Source organism: Telmatherina bonti (genome assembly GCF_933228915.1).
Source record: "Telmatherina bonti genome assembly, chromosome: 5".
Lineage (NCBI taxonomy): Eukaryota > Metazoa > Chordata > Actinopteri > Atheriniformes > Telmatherinidae > Telmatherina > Telmatherina bonti.
The window spans coordinates 22,420,207-22,435,352 of record NC_136623.1 but is presented as its reverse complement, the minus strand read 5'-3'; the positions used below and the strand labels follow the sequence as shown (position 1 = coordinate 22,435,352).

The 15,146-nt window shown below is 40.7% G+C and overlaps 1 protein-coding gene across 1 annotated transcript; it reads left to right on the top strand.

The window, feature by feature from the left end:
* Nucleotides 1-4: 4 nt before the first annotated feature.
* On the top strand, nt 5-13,773 carry nradd (neurotrophin receptor associated death domain; the record flags this gene model as incomplete). The annotated part of the gene is made up of 7 exons (XM_079241101.1): nt 5-33; nt 4,685-4,793; nt 10,695-10,827; nt 10,942-11,295; nt 12,295-12,532; nt 12,634-12,776; nt 13,460-13,773. The coding sequence occupies 7 exons, from the start codon at nt 5-7 to the stop codon at nt 13,771-13,773; spliced, it is 1,320 nt and encodes a 439-aa protein (XP_079097227.1).
* Nucleotides 13,774-15,146: the final 1,373 nt, after the last annotated feature.

Genomic DNA, 15,146 nt, shown 5'->3' with positions numbered 1-15,146 from the left:
CAAGATGAGAGAGAGAGAGAGAGACAAAGGGAAGTAAGCGGGTAAATACAACACCCCTAACAAATTACCTGGTATTTGTTGGTGAAAACTGGGGGTAAAATGCAAACATAAGACTGTATTTGAATGTTATTTAGATATTATATGACACATTGTATCCAGAATGTTTTATTCCTGTTTTATACAACTGTGATGAAGATAAAATGATTAACTGTGTGCAGCTGTGACAGCCGGTGACCACAAAGACTTGTTTGCATGCAGATGTTAGGAAATTTGCTCTTATGCAAACTCACTTTGACTTCTGCTCTGTTTTTGCTCTGGCCATTGCAAATGCTTACATGTTTGTTTTATATGTTTTTGTAGACATAGTCATCAAAACGCAGGTTTGCTGTGTGTAATGCATTTAATATTTGTTGTTCAAAAGTCCTGATCCAAAAGAAATGCCTTATATGTAGGCCAGCACTGCCTTGAATATGGACTTGGCTCATTTCTCCGTAACTGATGTTATATAGCATTTGTATTCTTGTGGGAACATGTTGACAATACAGCTGACTTTAAAAAGAAAAAAAAATCCAGCCTGAGTTTCTGATTTACAGATTTTTGCTCTCTCTTCCTCACATCTATCTGAGAGTTCTTTCCTTATTCTTTAGATTGCTCTAATATGGCCCATAATTGTGGCCATGCTGGTAAAATCAGTGATGATCTTTCATCTCGAACCCTTCAGCCTGTCATCTGTGGATGATTGCTCATTACTGAAAACCGATCTTGTGTGTTTGAACACAGCAAGAAGGAAACTGACCTGCTGCTACAATAGTTCATCCAGCTTCTCCACTGTAATCCCAGCCTTGCATGCGTCTGTGATGTTAACCCTACTGAAGTTGAAAAGGTCACAGCGAGCAGCAGCGCATGTACTTGCAGTGGAGACTTTGATCTCCTGATGGGATGAACATCCTGTCAGCTTCCCCATAAACACCTCTGTGGGGGTGCAATTCGTAGGGGTGGGGTGGGAAGGGATGAGGTGGGTGGTAAAACTGTCCTGTAAACCTCCAGTCAAATAGAAACCACAGAGCAGTGAATAAGGGGAAGTGTAGGAGGAGGAGGGGGCAGAGCTGCTCTGATGTGCTCACACTCAAAAAGTGGAGGAAGGGGTTAACGCATTGCTCCCATTTATTGGCGGTATCTTCTCTCTGACCCCTCCAGACAGGCTGCTGGATGGATGTCGTGAAACGCAACAATTGCTGTTCAAGTTGATCCTACCAAGAACCCTCAAACAGGCCTCTGTTAAACAACCGCAGACCCCCCACCCCCCCTTTTTACTCTTCAGGTCCATTCGTCTTTGGCTTGTGGGCAACAAGATTATGCATTTTGTTTTTCCTTCTTAATAGTGATTTTATCTTCCTAACCCATGTGTGACCAGAGAGAAACTACACCCTTTGATAATGAGTGTTTGCTCCTGCAGGCAAAAGGATGCAGACAAAAGTAAAGAAAAAAACCCAAACGATTGGCTGAACTTGTTTTTCTGGGGTTTTTTTTTTCCGGTTTGCTTTCCCGTCAACAACAATCTTCTTCTCAACGGTTTGACTATAATTAAGTCCAGAACTTTTCTTAATAATGGCTCATGAGATAAGATTATTTCAAGATAACTGATTCATGTACTGCAACAGGCTCTTTTATTATTGGATTTTTTTGTCACTTTAAATCGATGATCTTTACAAACTGTAACACGATTGTTTATTCAGTAATTCATCAGTCAATCCAGGTTTACAGCCTTCAAATCATTACAAACTTGAACAAGACTGAAATACAAAATGAATGAGCAGCAAACTAGACTTACTGAAGAAGAGATGAATCTGTTGTTTTACCTAAATTAAGATAAGATTGCCACTGTTGTTTTATTTACTTATGGAGCAGAGAGTGGGGTAATTTGTACCAAGGCCCAAGTATGTGTCACCCGTGTTATCTAGAAAACCATAGAAGACGTTCAGGTGACAACAAATGTTTGAAGAGGCATCAATTGCACTAAAAGAATGTGGACCAATGGCTTGAGAGGTAAACACATTTACGTTAAAAAAAAAAATCCCTCCCCAAAATATAATTTCTGTGTTTTTTTTATTGGTGCGTTTAAACACTTATAGACAACTTTTAAAACAATTCATGGGTTTTAGAGTCTGGACTGTTGATACCAGCTCCAAACAGCTGGGGGTGCATTTTTTAGAAAACGGGGGGGGGCTTGCCTTGGATTAAAGTTGTGCCACTGGCACAGTGCAGTTCACTTCTATTAACAACAAACAAGAGATTTACTGTATGAAACCTTAAGACTTTTACTTTGGAAGATTGGTAATAATTGAAATTATACTATACTTTTTTATTTTTTACATGATTTATTCAGTTGATCAATAATTGAAATGACACAAAAAGCTTTTGATTTGTCAGCCTCGATGATCTCAAGCTCTACAGCTCCTGGTGTGAGGAAATCAGGTCTCGGTCAAGCAGGCAGGATAACATGACAATAACAATAGTTCACCTTTCACCACAGTTTCTGAGTAAAGAAAAACATGTTCTGTTCTCCAGTTATCCCAGTGGAATCGCCGTCTTTAAATCCAGTTATCCAGGTAGCTGCTGTAATATCACTAAGATGTCTGATGGCTGGGCAGTTTGAGTTAAAAACTCTGCCCACATAAAGTTCCTGCTGCAAAGTTATGACTATTTTTACTCCATCCTTTTCTATAATTAAGGTGGACTTGAAATGATCATATGTTGAAAATAAAACCAACATTTTGTAAAGTTTCTCTTCAAATTTAGGTGATTTGTCAAGTCTCATGAGCTTACAGCAACATCTTGTTAATAACGTTCATAATGGTTCGACAAACTAAAACCATTTAAAAATATATTATGGCTAGATATTTTGTGGAAACCTTTCAGCGTTATATAAGTGGGAGAAATCTGTTTCTGAAATGTGGCTGCTGAGGTTTTATCAGAGCAGAGACATCGTATTTTCCTCCTCTGATCCCTCAGCAGGCTTTGAAGTGCAAGTAGTATTGTGTCTGAGAGATCTCCCCATTTGTTTTCTTCTGAAGCGCTTTGGCCCCCCTGTGATGCACTCACTAGCATTTACAAGGTGTGTAATTTATCCTCTGTTGGTTTTCTAATCTTTTAAATCACCAAGATCAAACATGTACCTCTAGGAGCATCTTGCTCGATTCACGTGCTTGCCTTTGTTTCAGATAACAACCAATCACAGCTATGTGTGAGAAGCCCTGGAGGGTTGTAAAATAATGTCCCGCCACGAACCCCCATTTGATGGGGATTTTCTCTTGGATTCCAACATTTGCATTGTACCATGATATGTTGTTAGAATAAAAAGCTTAGGTTATTACAGCTGAGAGTGTAGATTCTTATTTCTTTAAAACTGTAGAAATCATTACAGAAATGTTTCAGTTCCTTGGACAACTTTACAGATTAATATGTGACAGTGGCAGAGTGACATTAAAAATTATTTTGCAACTGAAGGGAAACTTGTTGAAACTGTGGTGTCTACTGCTGGAAAACTTAAAGAAACTAGAATAGAATTAAATATATTAACTTTATTGTCATTGTGACACTTGACACAATGACTTTGGATGGGCTTTCACCCACAGTGCTATAAAAAACGTCAAATATAAATATAAGTTTAAAAAAAGGAACAGAATCCTCATAAAATGTTCCCTTTGTTGTCCTATTTAGTGGGGGGCAAAAAAGAAATACCCTGATAAGTATGTTAGCTACACACTATTCCTAAAAAATATGATGAAAATTGTGCATGTCACAAACATTTACTCCAGTTTCTACCTGTGAGTGTCTCTATGTGTGTGCGTGTATTTTCTGTTTCAAGCCATATTTAGATTTTCTGTTCTGTTGCATTAAAGTCCTACTTTGTCTGTGAGTTTTGTTTCCAGAATATTGACATTTTGTTTCTACACATCCCCAAAATTCTGAAGTGCCTTATTTTGTACTCAATGCACCACAATCTGAGAAAAAATACATTATTGTTAATATATTGGATATGTTAAAGATTCAGTTGATTAAAAACGGTGTTGTCTTACCATCATTTTACAGATGATGAGACATTCTCCAAAAACAGTTCTATTTTCCAGGAGCTTTATAATGTTCTGTTCATTCATTCATTCATTCATTCATTCATTCATCACTACTTAGATATATCTTAATGTCCAGGGGTGTTGTACATGTCAAAATATTAATATCAGTATTCAGCAACAGGTACACACATGAAGGACAGCCAGGCGGCCTTGGCCTTCCAACGCGGATGCAGCCAATCACGAAGCCTCACTGAAAGCTGAGTAGATGGGAGGAGAAAAGGCCCAGGAGAGCCCGCAGGAGTTTTCTTTGCCTCATCTGTTGCAGAGCTGCTGGATGGGCTGCGCTCCATGCGACCTGCAAGCTCAAACAGAAGGAACTTTGTTTTAACTTAGGCTACATTGTACGAGCAACGAGCAAAAGGAGACAAATGCGTCTGCTGCGTTACTGGGAGAACCAACAGCTCCAGCTTTCTACATCCGCTCTCGTGCAAATAAACACCAGATTTGCGGACTATGATTGAAATGCGGAACCAGCCCTTTTTATGAGAAGCGGGGGTTTTTTAATTGGATTTTGTGGAAGGGAGGCTTTGACTCTTTTTATGCCATTGCAGAAGGATACAGACTGTGGAGAAACTGCGATCAAAGATTCGGAGACGCTCGGAGTCAAGAAGGACCGAAGACATGAGATCGATTATTTTATGCGCCTTTCTGCTGTTAAAAGTAAGCAAGATGGTCACTGATTTTACAAATGATCTTTTTCCCCCCCTTTTCATCTCAAAAGCTTTTCTTTTGTCTCGCCAATATGATCATTTCAGACACTAAACTGCTTTAAAAATGCGCAGAGTTAGGTGTTACACCAACCCTGCTGATGGATGTGTTTATTGTTATTCTGTTGTTAGCAAATAACAATAGGAACAATGACAGGAGATATCTGATTAAAACGCTTCTGGTCTTTAAAAAACTCATTAAAAGTTAACTCAAACGCTCTTTTTGACTTATTTTGTTCTCAAGTGGCACATCTTCGTTTTCAGTCTGACTTTTAAGCCTGTAGAGGAACTTAGTCCTGATTTATCTCTGAAACGCAGAAATCTTTGCTTTCATGTACAGCCAAATCTCAAACAGGCACGTTGGTTTTCTGTTTTCTTTTTCCCCACAAAGCTGCCCATAATCATGTGCAGTGGCAAAAAGAGTGAGCCAGAATACAAGAGAAGGCAACATACCAGGATTATGCATCACACTGACATAAATGATGTATTTTATGATGAAATTATAGTGTGGGCGGTGTTTGATTCCAGATTATAAAGCCAGGATCAGGGTGAAAAGAAATCCACTGCCTTCTCAGTCAAAGACAATAATTTGAGGCTCATTTACCTGAAAAAGGCCGTAGGGCTTGTATTCCTGTCTAGACTAGTTCTTCACAGTCAGAGCACTTTAGTTGGATCTAAGTATCCAGATAATTCTCTTCTTAAAAAGATGTCTCTTTTATTGCTTTTAAAGGTTGAACGTCAGCAGATGGGGTTGTTGCTCGTCTGGAAAAGTGAGCATTAGTTCTGTTGAATGAAACTCTTAACTACTGACTGGGTGATTTAGAGCGGAGGGTTATTGGATTATATCTTCTATTGTTAACTCTGTTTCTAAGGCTCATATTCACTGTAGTTTACTGTACACGGTGCCACAGCTCTTGCTCATGGCAATTCCTGGTGAAAATGTGGTCTAGCAGACAGTACTTCTGGGATATCCGGAGCAAAGCAATTATCATCATCATCCCCCCCTGCTAGTGGTGTTTAATATGTGTGTTCATGTGGGGGGAAATAGTTTAGTGCAACCACAGTAATTTGGATGTCCATACAGTTGGCAGGTTCAAGGTTATTTAGAAATACTAATCACTTCATGACACTATGTTGAGAGCTGTAAATTATGGCATCATTTCTTTGTGCTGTCTTGTATAATTTAGGGTTATAATTATGGCTGAACTTTCTCCTGGGAAAAAAAAAAGAAACCAGTGTTCTTTAATTTGTCCCCTGTGCTGGCTGTAAACAACTAACAGTAATGAGTTCAGACTTAAAGTTTCCCTCAGCTCATGTTGTCTCTGCTCAAAAACCTCAGTCAGCTTGTGAAGGCTTGGGGGTCAGCGTCTTCACAGGGGGAGAGCATCCTTTTGTGTGTTTATTTTTACGCAGATTAGATTAACTGTGGAAACTCTAGCCTTCAAACATGCTCTCACTTCAGAAGGACATAGAAAATGTTTAAAGCCCTGAGAAGGCTAAAGTGAAGTGTGTTCCTAAGTGTGTGTGTGTGTGTGTGTGTGTGTCTGTGTTTGTGATCTGCGATGACTGAGTGACTCCGGCAGCCGTGGAGTTCAGAGGCCCATTGAAAGCAGTGCTCCACGGTGGTCCGTCTGTTCTCACTGGGGAATCCCTTCAGATTGCAGCTTCTTACCTTAATGGAAAAAGCAACTGCAGCTCCCTTTCCTTCAGGCTTTAGGCCCTAGATACAACAGATCAGTGCAAATACTCTGAGGGTCATGACCGTCAAATTGAACTGTGCTTGAAAATTGAACATAATAAGAAAATGTTGTCAAAACACAAGCGAATATCGCAGATGTTTAGTAAAACTTCGCTTTTACATGATATTACAGAATGTCATGTAGCACAAGTAACTGTGATTTCATGGGTTCAGTTCAAACTTATTGGAGCATTTAAACTGTTAATTACATAGATGAAATGTTATGCAATGAAGTTAGCTGGATTTCAGTTCTAAAAAAAGTTTACTTTTGCAACCAGATGTTTATTTTACATCCTTGTGTCTGATTATCAGTCTGTTGTGTCTAGAGAGGATGTGTGCGTATATAGAAAGTTTTAAATAACTGACTTTGTACTTGTTAATTCAAGTGTATACAACAGCTGTGAGCTTTTTCTTTTTTTTATCGGATGATTACAAGAGCACTGGCTAAAATAGACAATGGCTCTGACAATACAAGGAAAAAACAATCCTTTGCTGATCATTTCATATCCAGTTAGCAGAGATGTTATACTCAAATACAGGTGGCTGACGAGTGAAATGCTTAAATAAAAATGTATTTAACTTACAGATTAAAAAATGCTACTGTGGCAGGAAATCTGGAAATCACACACACGACACACACAAATATTCAAAGGAGGAAAAGATAGAAACCTGCTAGACTGACAGGAAAATGAAAGATCAGGAACAAAAGAAATATATTAATAACACAATGAGTGACATCAAATGAGGTGTGAAACCAAGAAAAGAAGCAAAAATGCTAAGTTTTGTTGCAAAGGCAGTAGTCCACACCTCATCCCCACTTTGCCGAGATGTGACATCCTCAGCAATGGGGTCCCTTGCTTGTAATATTCACTACCTCCTCAAATGAGCTTTTCTGTTTGTACAGCTTATTCTTTCACTGCTATGTAGACAATACCCAACTGCACGCATCATTCTTGCCAGATGACCCTGCAGTTTCAGAACAAATCTCATCTTGTCTATTTTCAGTGTATTGGTGAAAGAATGCCTACTTAAAGTAAACACCTAAATGACTGACTAGATGCTCTCAGCCAATCAGATTATTAAACTCAGTATCAGCAGAAATGTTACTTCTTCATCTTTTCAACTGGAGATCACAAGGACCCTGGGTATTATATGAGCTGCCCTTCTGTGACCATGTTGCATGTGTTTCAAGATCATGTTACTTTGCGCATCACATGAGAAAAATCTGTTAATATCTCGTCTGTTTTCTAAGTCTTGGTCAACTGCAAGCCAAATGCAGTCTGATTTGCACCAAATGCAACCTGGCTATTACCTTACTGCACATCTGGTGCTTAATCAACTGAAAAGGGCACATGTCGCTCCACTGTTCATTAAACTCCACTTGCAACCCATTAATGCCTATTTAAAATTCAAATCACTACTGTTTGCCTCCAGATTGATTGCAGGGTCTGCACTCAGCTACTTGAAGTCAGCCATGTTCCCTTCCTGGAACATTGTCTGATGCTCTTATAAAGGCAGACTCAGTCTACATCATGAATCCACGGTCCTGGTCCTCAAGGGCCAAAATCTTGTAAGTTTTAAAGCTTCCCTGCTGCAACACAACTTCAATCAAATAAATGGAGAATTATCGGACTTGTGCAAAGCTTGACATCAAGCTCTCTGATCAGGTAGCATTATTCATTCATTTTCTGCATAGCTTTGTCCAATTTGGGGTCATGGGGAAGCTGGAGTCCATCCCAGCAATTAGAAGGCAAGAGGCAGGGTACACCCAGAACAGGTCGCCAGTCCATCACAGGGCCAACGCAGAGAAACAAACAACCATTCACACTCATATTCACTCCTAGTGACTAATTAACCCAACATGCATGTCTTTGGATGATGGGAGGAATCTGGAATACCCGAAGAGAACCGACGCACACACAGGGAGAACATGCAAACTCCACACAGAAAGACCACTGTTCAAACCTCCCCCAATTAAGGCTCGAACCAGTGACCCTTCTTGCTGTGAGGACACGAACCATCACACCACCGTGCAGCTCTGCAATAAACAATATAGTGGCCACTAGCTAATAAGTAAGTAATTTGTGTACTCATTTCCTCTTGACATAAAACTAAGAACATTTTTTATTTTTCACCGACATATTACTCTCTTTAGCTGTTTGAAATTTAATATCATAATTTCACTTTCATTTTGTTTCAAACCAGTTAGTATACACATATCTTCATTCTTGCACTAAGTGTAGTTATCAAAAAATGATTCACTTGTAAATGGCTCATGCACCCTCATGCACATTTTGGAGCAGTTGTGTAAATGTCTTCACGTTGTGCAGATGAGTGGCATGCTTTCTTGTATAGCTATGTAGCATTAGAGAATACTGTTTAAAAAGTTTGCAGCAGATGGGACCAAATATGTTGGAGTTACAACCACTGCCTGTTTGGCAGTCATCACTCAATCAGGGTCACCCCATTAAAGACAAACTGGGAAGCAAAATGTAACTGTTTCCATATATAGAGATATTTTATCTGGCACATTCAGTAGATTTAGTCATTCTTCTGTTGACTAGATCACTGTTTGTGATTTTTTCCAGTTGGGCATAGATTAAATCTTTCATTCGACACTGGGCCCCAGTAGATGAAGTGCCAAGCGTCCAGACGTGTAGCAGCCCAAACTCACACCAGGCTCTGTAAAATAGCAACAATCCAAACTGTAGGTGAAAATGAAACAGAGCTGCTGTCACCATGTTAATGCAGTTTAGCTGAAGGGTAAAAGGTCAGCAAATGTTAGGAGAAGAGCTCACATCTGTCACATAAAGAGGACCACAGGATATTTTTCTGCTTCAAGTTATTATGGTCCAGACTTGGTCACAGGCTAACTCCATCCTGGTTGGTGCCTGCTGGGTCCAACCACTCTGAGGCCATAATACCTCTGATCTGGGTTCTGTGGCTGGCGTTCAGATATCACCAGGCTCCTCTGTGAAGCAGTGCAGTCAAATGGGCTGTTGTTTTTGGAAAGAAGCAAGCTCTGTTTCAAAGCTATTTCTCCTCTAATATCAGCATGGAACATTTTAGTGTTTTGTGACTGAGAGTATGGTGCTATGTGTGTCTGTGTGTGTGTGTGTGTGCCCGCGTGTTGTATGTCTCTGGTGGGCTTTTGTTGGAGGCTGTACAGGTTCACACACGTTCCCCGTGTTTCTTGGCAGACTTCAGAGACAAAGAGAGATATCATTGGGCTGTTTAACTGTTACTTTTCTCCTCAGCAGGAGGTTAGTTGTTAGACATCTGTTTGCTCTTGTCAGGCCCCAGGCAGGCAGGGCCAGTCTCCCTTAAATGCATGCATATTTAAGATGCCGTTGCATTGAGCCTGGAGAAGGGGTGTTAGTGAAATACTGACCTTCATAGACACACCTGCAGGGCCTGATGACTTCAAAGCCCCCTCCCCAAAAAATGGGTGGGCACTCTCATGCTGAGCAGCCATGGTTAACTGACACCCATGCCTGGGGCTGGAACCGTCTCCTGTGTACCCCCCACTATTCGCATACACTATATTAGCCCAGACAGTTACACAGAGGTTTTTACACTGAAGCACATCTTGACATATTCTTTCCTCTATTTTGGTTCATTTTCTTTTGTCTGCTTTGTGTTTTGTTCTTCTCAGTGATCTAAAGCCATCTGATTAAAGCCAGCCACCCCTGTCAGGCACCAACCCTGCTGCACAAACTGCTTGCAGTGTCTGATCTATTCCTTATGTCATACCTCAAGCGGGGCTCTTCAGTACCTACTTGCAGATAAGGAATATAAGAGCACTTAAGAGTGAAAAATGAGGCAGATAGATTAATTGCAGAAAGGGACCACCTTTTTTCCACACTTTTCTGATTGCACAGACATAGAATGTGTGTGGTGTCTTTCCCATACCTGTGGAAGTCAGACAACTCCCAGAAGAAAAAAATCCTCTTAATCTTCAATCCTTTTTTTTAGGAACTGCCTTTAAATTTAAGTCTTTCAATTTGCACAGTCAAAATACACACAACTGAACAAAAATGATCTAAAACATGAGAAAGGGTTGCCATATTTCTGTCCTGGTGGTATTTGTCTTACTATGTCATGTGTTTACTTTAGGGTACCCTTGGAAATGCCTGTGCCAGTCATCAGTTCACTGAATCAGGGCAGTGTTGCAGTCTATGTCCTGCTGGCTATGGGGTGAAAGTAGAGTGTGGGAAAGAGGATACGAAATGTGCACCATGCCCACAGGGTAAGAACTTTTAATTTAATGTTACTGTCTCTTACTTAGCAGCACAATCCTGTTGAATTCCTCCTAATTCTTTTTAAACACTTCCTATCACTGATTTCGTAACTTTTTTCCTAGGAACATATTCTCCATTTGAAGGGCTTGATCCTTGCCTGCAATGCAGCAAGTGCCCACCCAGTGTCCCCACAGTGACCTCCTGCTCGGCTGCTCACAACACCCAATGCGAGTGCGATACTGGCTACTTCTTTTTGGCCAGCTACAACCTATGCGCACCGTGCTCCAAGTGCAGTGCCGGTGAGGGGGCTGTCAGAGAGTGCGGACATCAGGGCGATACAGTGTGCCAGACCTGTGGCCCGGGAACCTTCTCTGAGGAGCTTGTTGGCACCAAACCCTGCCAGACCTGCACTAAATGCTCCAAGAGTGAGGTGGAGATCCGTCCTTGTATGCCCAACTCTGACACACTCTGCATGGGTGAGTGGAAATGTAGTTATATACTTTATTTTCTGCTGTTGTGAACAAATCTGTCGGAAATTATAGACTTTTTTACCTGCAGTTCTTACAAGTAACATTTAAAGTCCCAGAGCAAAAAATGAATAAAGAAAAACATACTGCGTGTTTAATGTAATCAGTTAACTTTGGTTCTTATTTTGGGTTATTAAAAGATAAATCACAACTAAGATTACATTTGTTTTTACTCATTCTGAACAGCTTCTGGATATTAGGAGGTCATTAAAATTCAATTTAGATTATTAAAAAGACCTGCTGTATGTCTCCAAGCATGCATCCTGCACCAAACGCCAGGGAAAGGTTAAAGATGCTGGAAAGTATTTGAAGACAGACTTTTGGTCTTTTCCCTGTAAGTTTTCTTGAAATTGGACACAAGAGGAGGTAGTAATAATACATCAAAAGATAAAAGAATGAGCTAAATAGGGGCGGGGGGTGGGGGTGAAGAACAAGAGGGTCTGGACATGTGGTCAACACCTGCATCCACACCTCACCCTAACCCTGAATGCTCTGAGCTGAGAAACACGAGTAGTGAATAAAAAAACAAACAAAAAAAAAACAGTCCAATTGAGAGCCACTTGACAGGTCTTTAGGTTTACTCCTTCTAAAAACCAAGGGAGGCAGCTGACCCTGAAAACTAGTGTGCTTGCCCCCAAATGGCTACACTTGCTCTGCAGGAGTGAGATCATCTGTACACACTATGAGCCCACATGTCATGGCCCTTTGACCCCGCACAGGTCAGCATAGTGTCTTGTGGTGTTTGATCCAGAAATAGGCAGACCACAGGAGGGAAGATGAGGCTGGAAGCAGGGGCAATGAGAGGTTTTAAAACCCCAGGGAGCAGCATAACTGAAGGTTTCATTACATCTGTCCTTTATTTATGATGCCCAAATGTGTTCTGATGTGCACATGTGCAGATGCAATGAGGTGCCTCCCCGACACGTTTTCTTGTCTTAATCCAAACAGATAAAAAGCTGCACATTCTGTCTCGCCCTGCTGAGACCGGAACCCGTGATGCTCCTCGTTGGCCTGGTCTAGAGGATGTCATAGAGGGGAAGTGGGAGGACGAGGACGAAGTCAGCCCTGCTCCTGGAGCACCGAAGTTTACCCCGCAGGATGAGGGTGGCAGCAACCACATTCTCGCCTATGTTTCTGTCCTGGCAGCTGTGGTGTTGGGCTTACTTATTTATGTAGCGTACAAATGGTGAGTTTTCACCTGGTCCTAATCTGGTAGAATTGAGTGGTTTGACTGGAGCAGATAAATCTGCTATAGATACTAACGCTGTTTTCTGCTGCTCTTCTCAGTTGGAGATCATGCAAACAGAAGAAGGCGCTTTCTAAGGCACGTGCAGCTGAGTTGGGAACGTCCCCAGAGGGAGAAAAGCTCCAGAGTGACAGCGGGGTCTTTCTGGACTCCTACAGCGTACAGGACAGCCAGCCCAGCAAAGGTGAGGCTGTGTGTGTGATCCAGATTTCCTGCCACAGTAGCATGAATATTACATACTTACATATCAAACAGTTATACAAGAAGATCAGACAATCCAAATGTCTGGTTATAACATTGTCTTCTTTGCTGTAGCCACTGTAGGCTACTAATGAATTGCAAGTGACAATAATGAATAAAATGCAGCAAAACAAAAGGCAGAAGAAGAAGAATGCAGATAGTATGACTAGTTTTGGGGGAAAACTAACAAGAAGAAATCAATTAGATATTTGTCATGTTTCTCACACACAAGATTGATCATTTTTAGATAAAAAATTATCAATAGTCTTCTTTCTTTTTTTAATCAACATGTAAAGGTGAAAAAAAAGCACAAAGATTTTCCACCTTAACCTTTGTATGAAGAAAAATTGTGAGTATTTTGATCACTTTTGTTTGTGCAATGTTAAATTTGCATGTGTTAAGGCAGACAGAGTGAGGCCCCAAATGTCATGCTGTAGAAACAAAATAGCACAAATGACAAGTAACTAACAAACACTGTTGTGGAAACACTTGGCAGGCTATCTAACCGATCCAACTGAACTAAAACCAAACAAACAGGAAACTGACAGGGCTTGTTAAAAAAAGAGATGAAAGGGAATTAATCAATCATTTTCTAACAGTGAGTGTATCATGTTTGTGTTTTCACAGGTATGAAGAGAGACAGCAAGCAGGATAGTCGTCTGTACATCAGCTTACCTCCCCACCGACAGGAAGAGGTGGAGCGCCTCTTGCAAGAGGGAAGCAGCCGAGGATGGAGGCACCTGGGTGTGGCGCTGGGCTATGAGTCCGAACAGCTGGACCTGTTCGGGCGAGGAGAAGCCCCGGCACGCACACTTCTCTCTAACTGGGCCCAGAAAGAAGGCTCCACTCTGGGACTGCTGTGTTCAGCACTGGCTCGCATTGAGAGGCCTGATGTGGTAACAGCTCTTAACTGCCCTTCGCAGGGTGTTTCTGTGGTCTGAGTATCTGTCAGCCCCTCAAACTTACAGACTTACGTAAAGAAGTTTGACATGAGAAGGGAGGCACTGATCACAACTCTCTTGTCACTGTTGGAAGCTGACATGATTTTCTTTTATAGTTTTGTTGACATGACTCAGTTGTATGAAAGAATTTCCTGCAGTGCATTGCAACGGATCAAATCATCTGTCACTGCAGGAAATTAATAGACAGAATATACAGTGTGGGGAGCAACCCCGTCATCTGGAATGAGGAGGATTGACCCTGACAAATACCACAATAACTACACTTATACTGTTGTTTATATGCACACAAATACTGTAAATATTTAGTTCACTGCTGAAAGCTTGCTAATGTGTTGCAAATGTTTGCTCGAGTATTATTCACAAGCAGCTGTTTACATCTGTTTGGTAAGAAATCAGACAAATTTTCATCCAGCAAAGCTCATCATGATGTGACTTTTTGTAGGAATTAGAGGTTTATCCCTCTTAACTGTCCCAGTCATGTTTTTACAGCTGCTGTTTTTTTAATACAATGTTTAGATAGGAACTGCTTCCTATATTGTTTTTAAAATGTATTGCTTTGTTGTGCTTTTTGGTCTTTTTTTCCTGCTGCAGCCGCTAGTGGTGAACTTATTCACACCGACTATAAACCAGAGATGTGTGATCAAAGAGAAAACACAAAAATCCCCCTTAGCTATTCTGAATAATTGTCATTTGACTGTAAATATCTTACATTAGTTTTAATAAGTCATGGCTTAATATTAAAAAATATTAAAATTCAAAAACACTGTTCTTACTAATACTCATGTCCAATTTGACCTTTTTGTTTTTGTATTTATTTCATCTCCAATTACAAGTCTAAAAGTTAAATAAAACAAAGTGGAATTTTATATAGTCTTCAGTGTGTAGTGCCAGCAATGAAGTGTAAGTACATTCACTGAATGACATCACTTAAGTAAAAATATATATTTACAACTATTCATTCATTTTCTATGCTGCTTACTCCATCTCAGGCTTGTAGAGAAGCTGGAGCATATCCCAGCAGTCTTAGGGCGAAAGGCAGGGTACACCCTGGACAGCTCGCCAGTCCATCGCAGACGAACTATTTACAACTAGTTTCACTATTTTCCTTTCATGTGAAACAATATGATGTTTCATTGCTTCATTCATTCATTTTCTATGCTGCTTAGTCCAGCTCAGGCTTGTAGGGAAGCTGGAGCATATCCCAGCAGTTAGCAGGCGAGAGGAAGGGGACATCCTGGACAGGTCGCCAGTCCATCACGGGATTCATTTCTTTAGACGTTAATATTCATTTGCATTCAAATGAATCTGAAATCTGATGTAGTGTAATCACTTTAAGGACCCAACAGATTCAT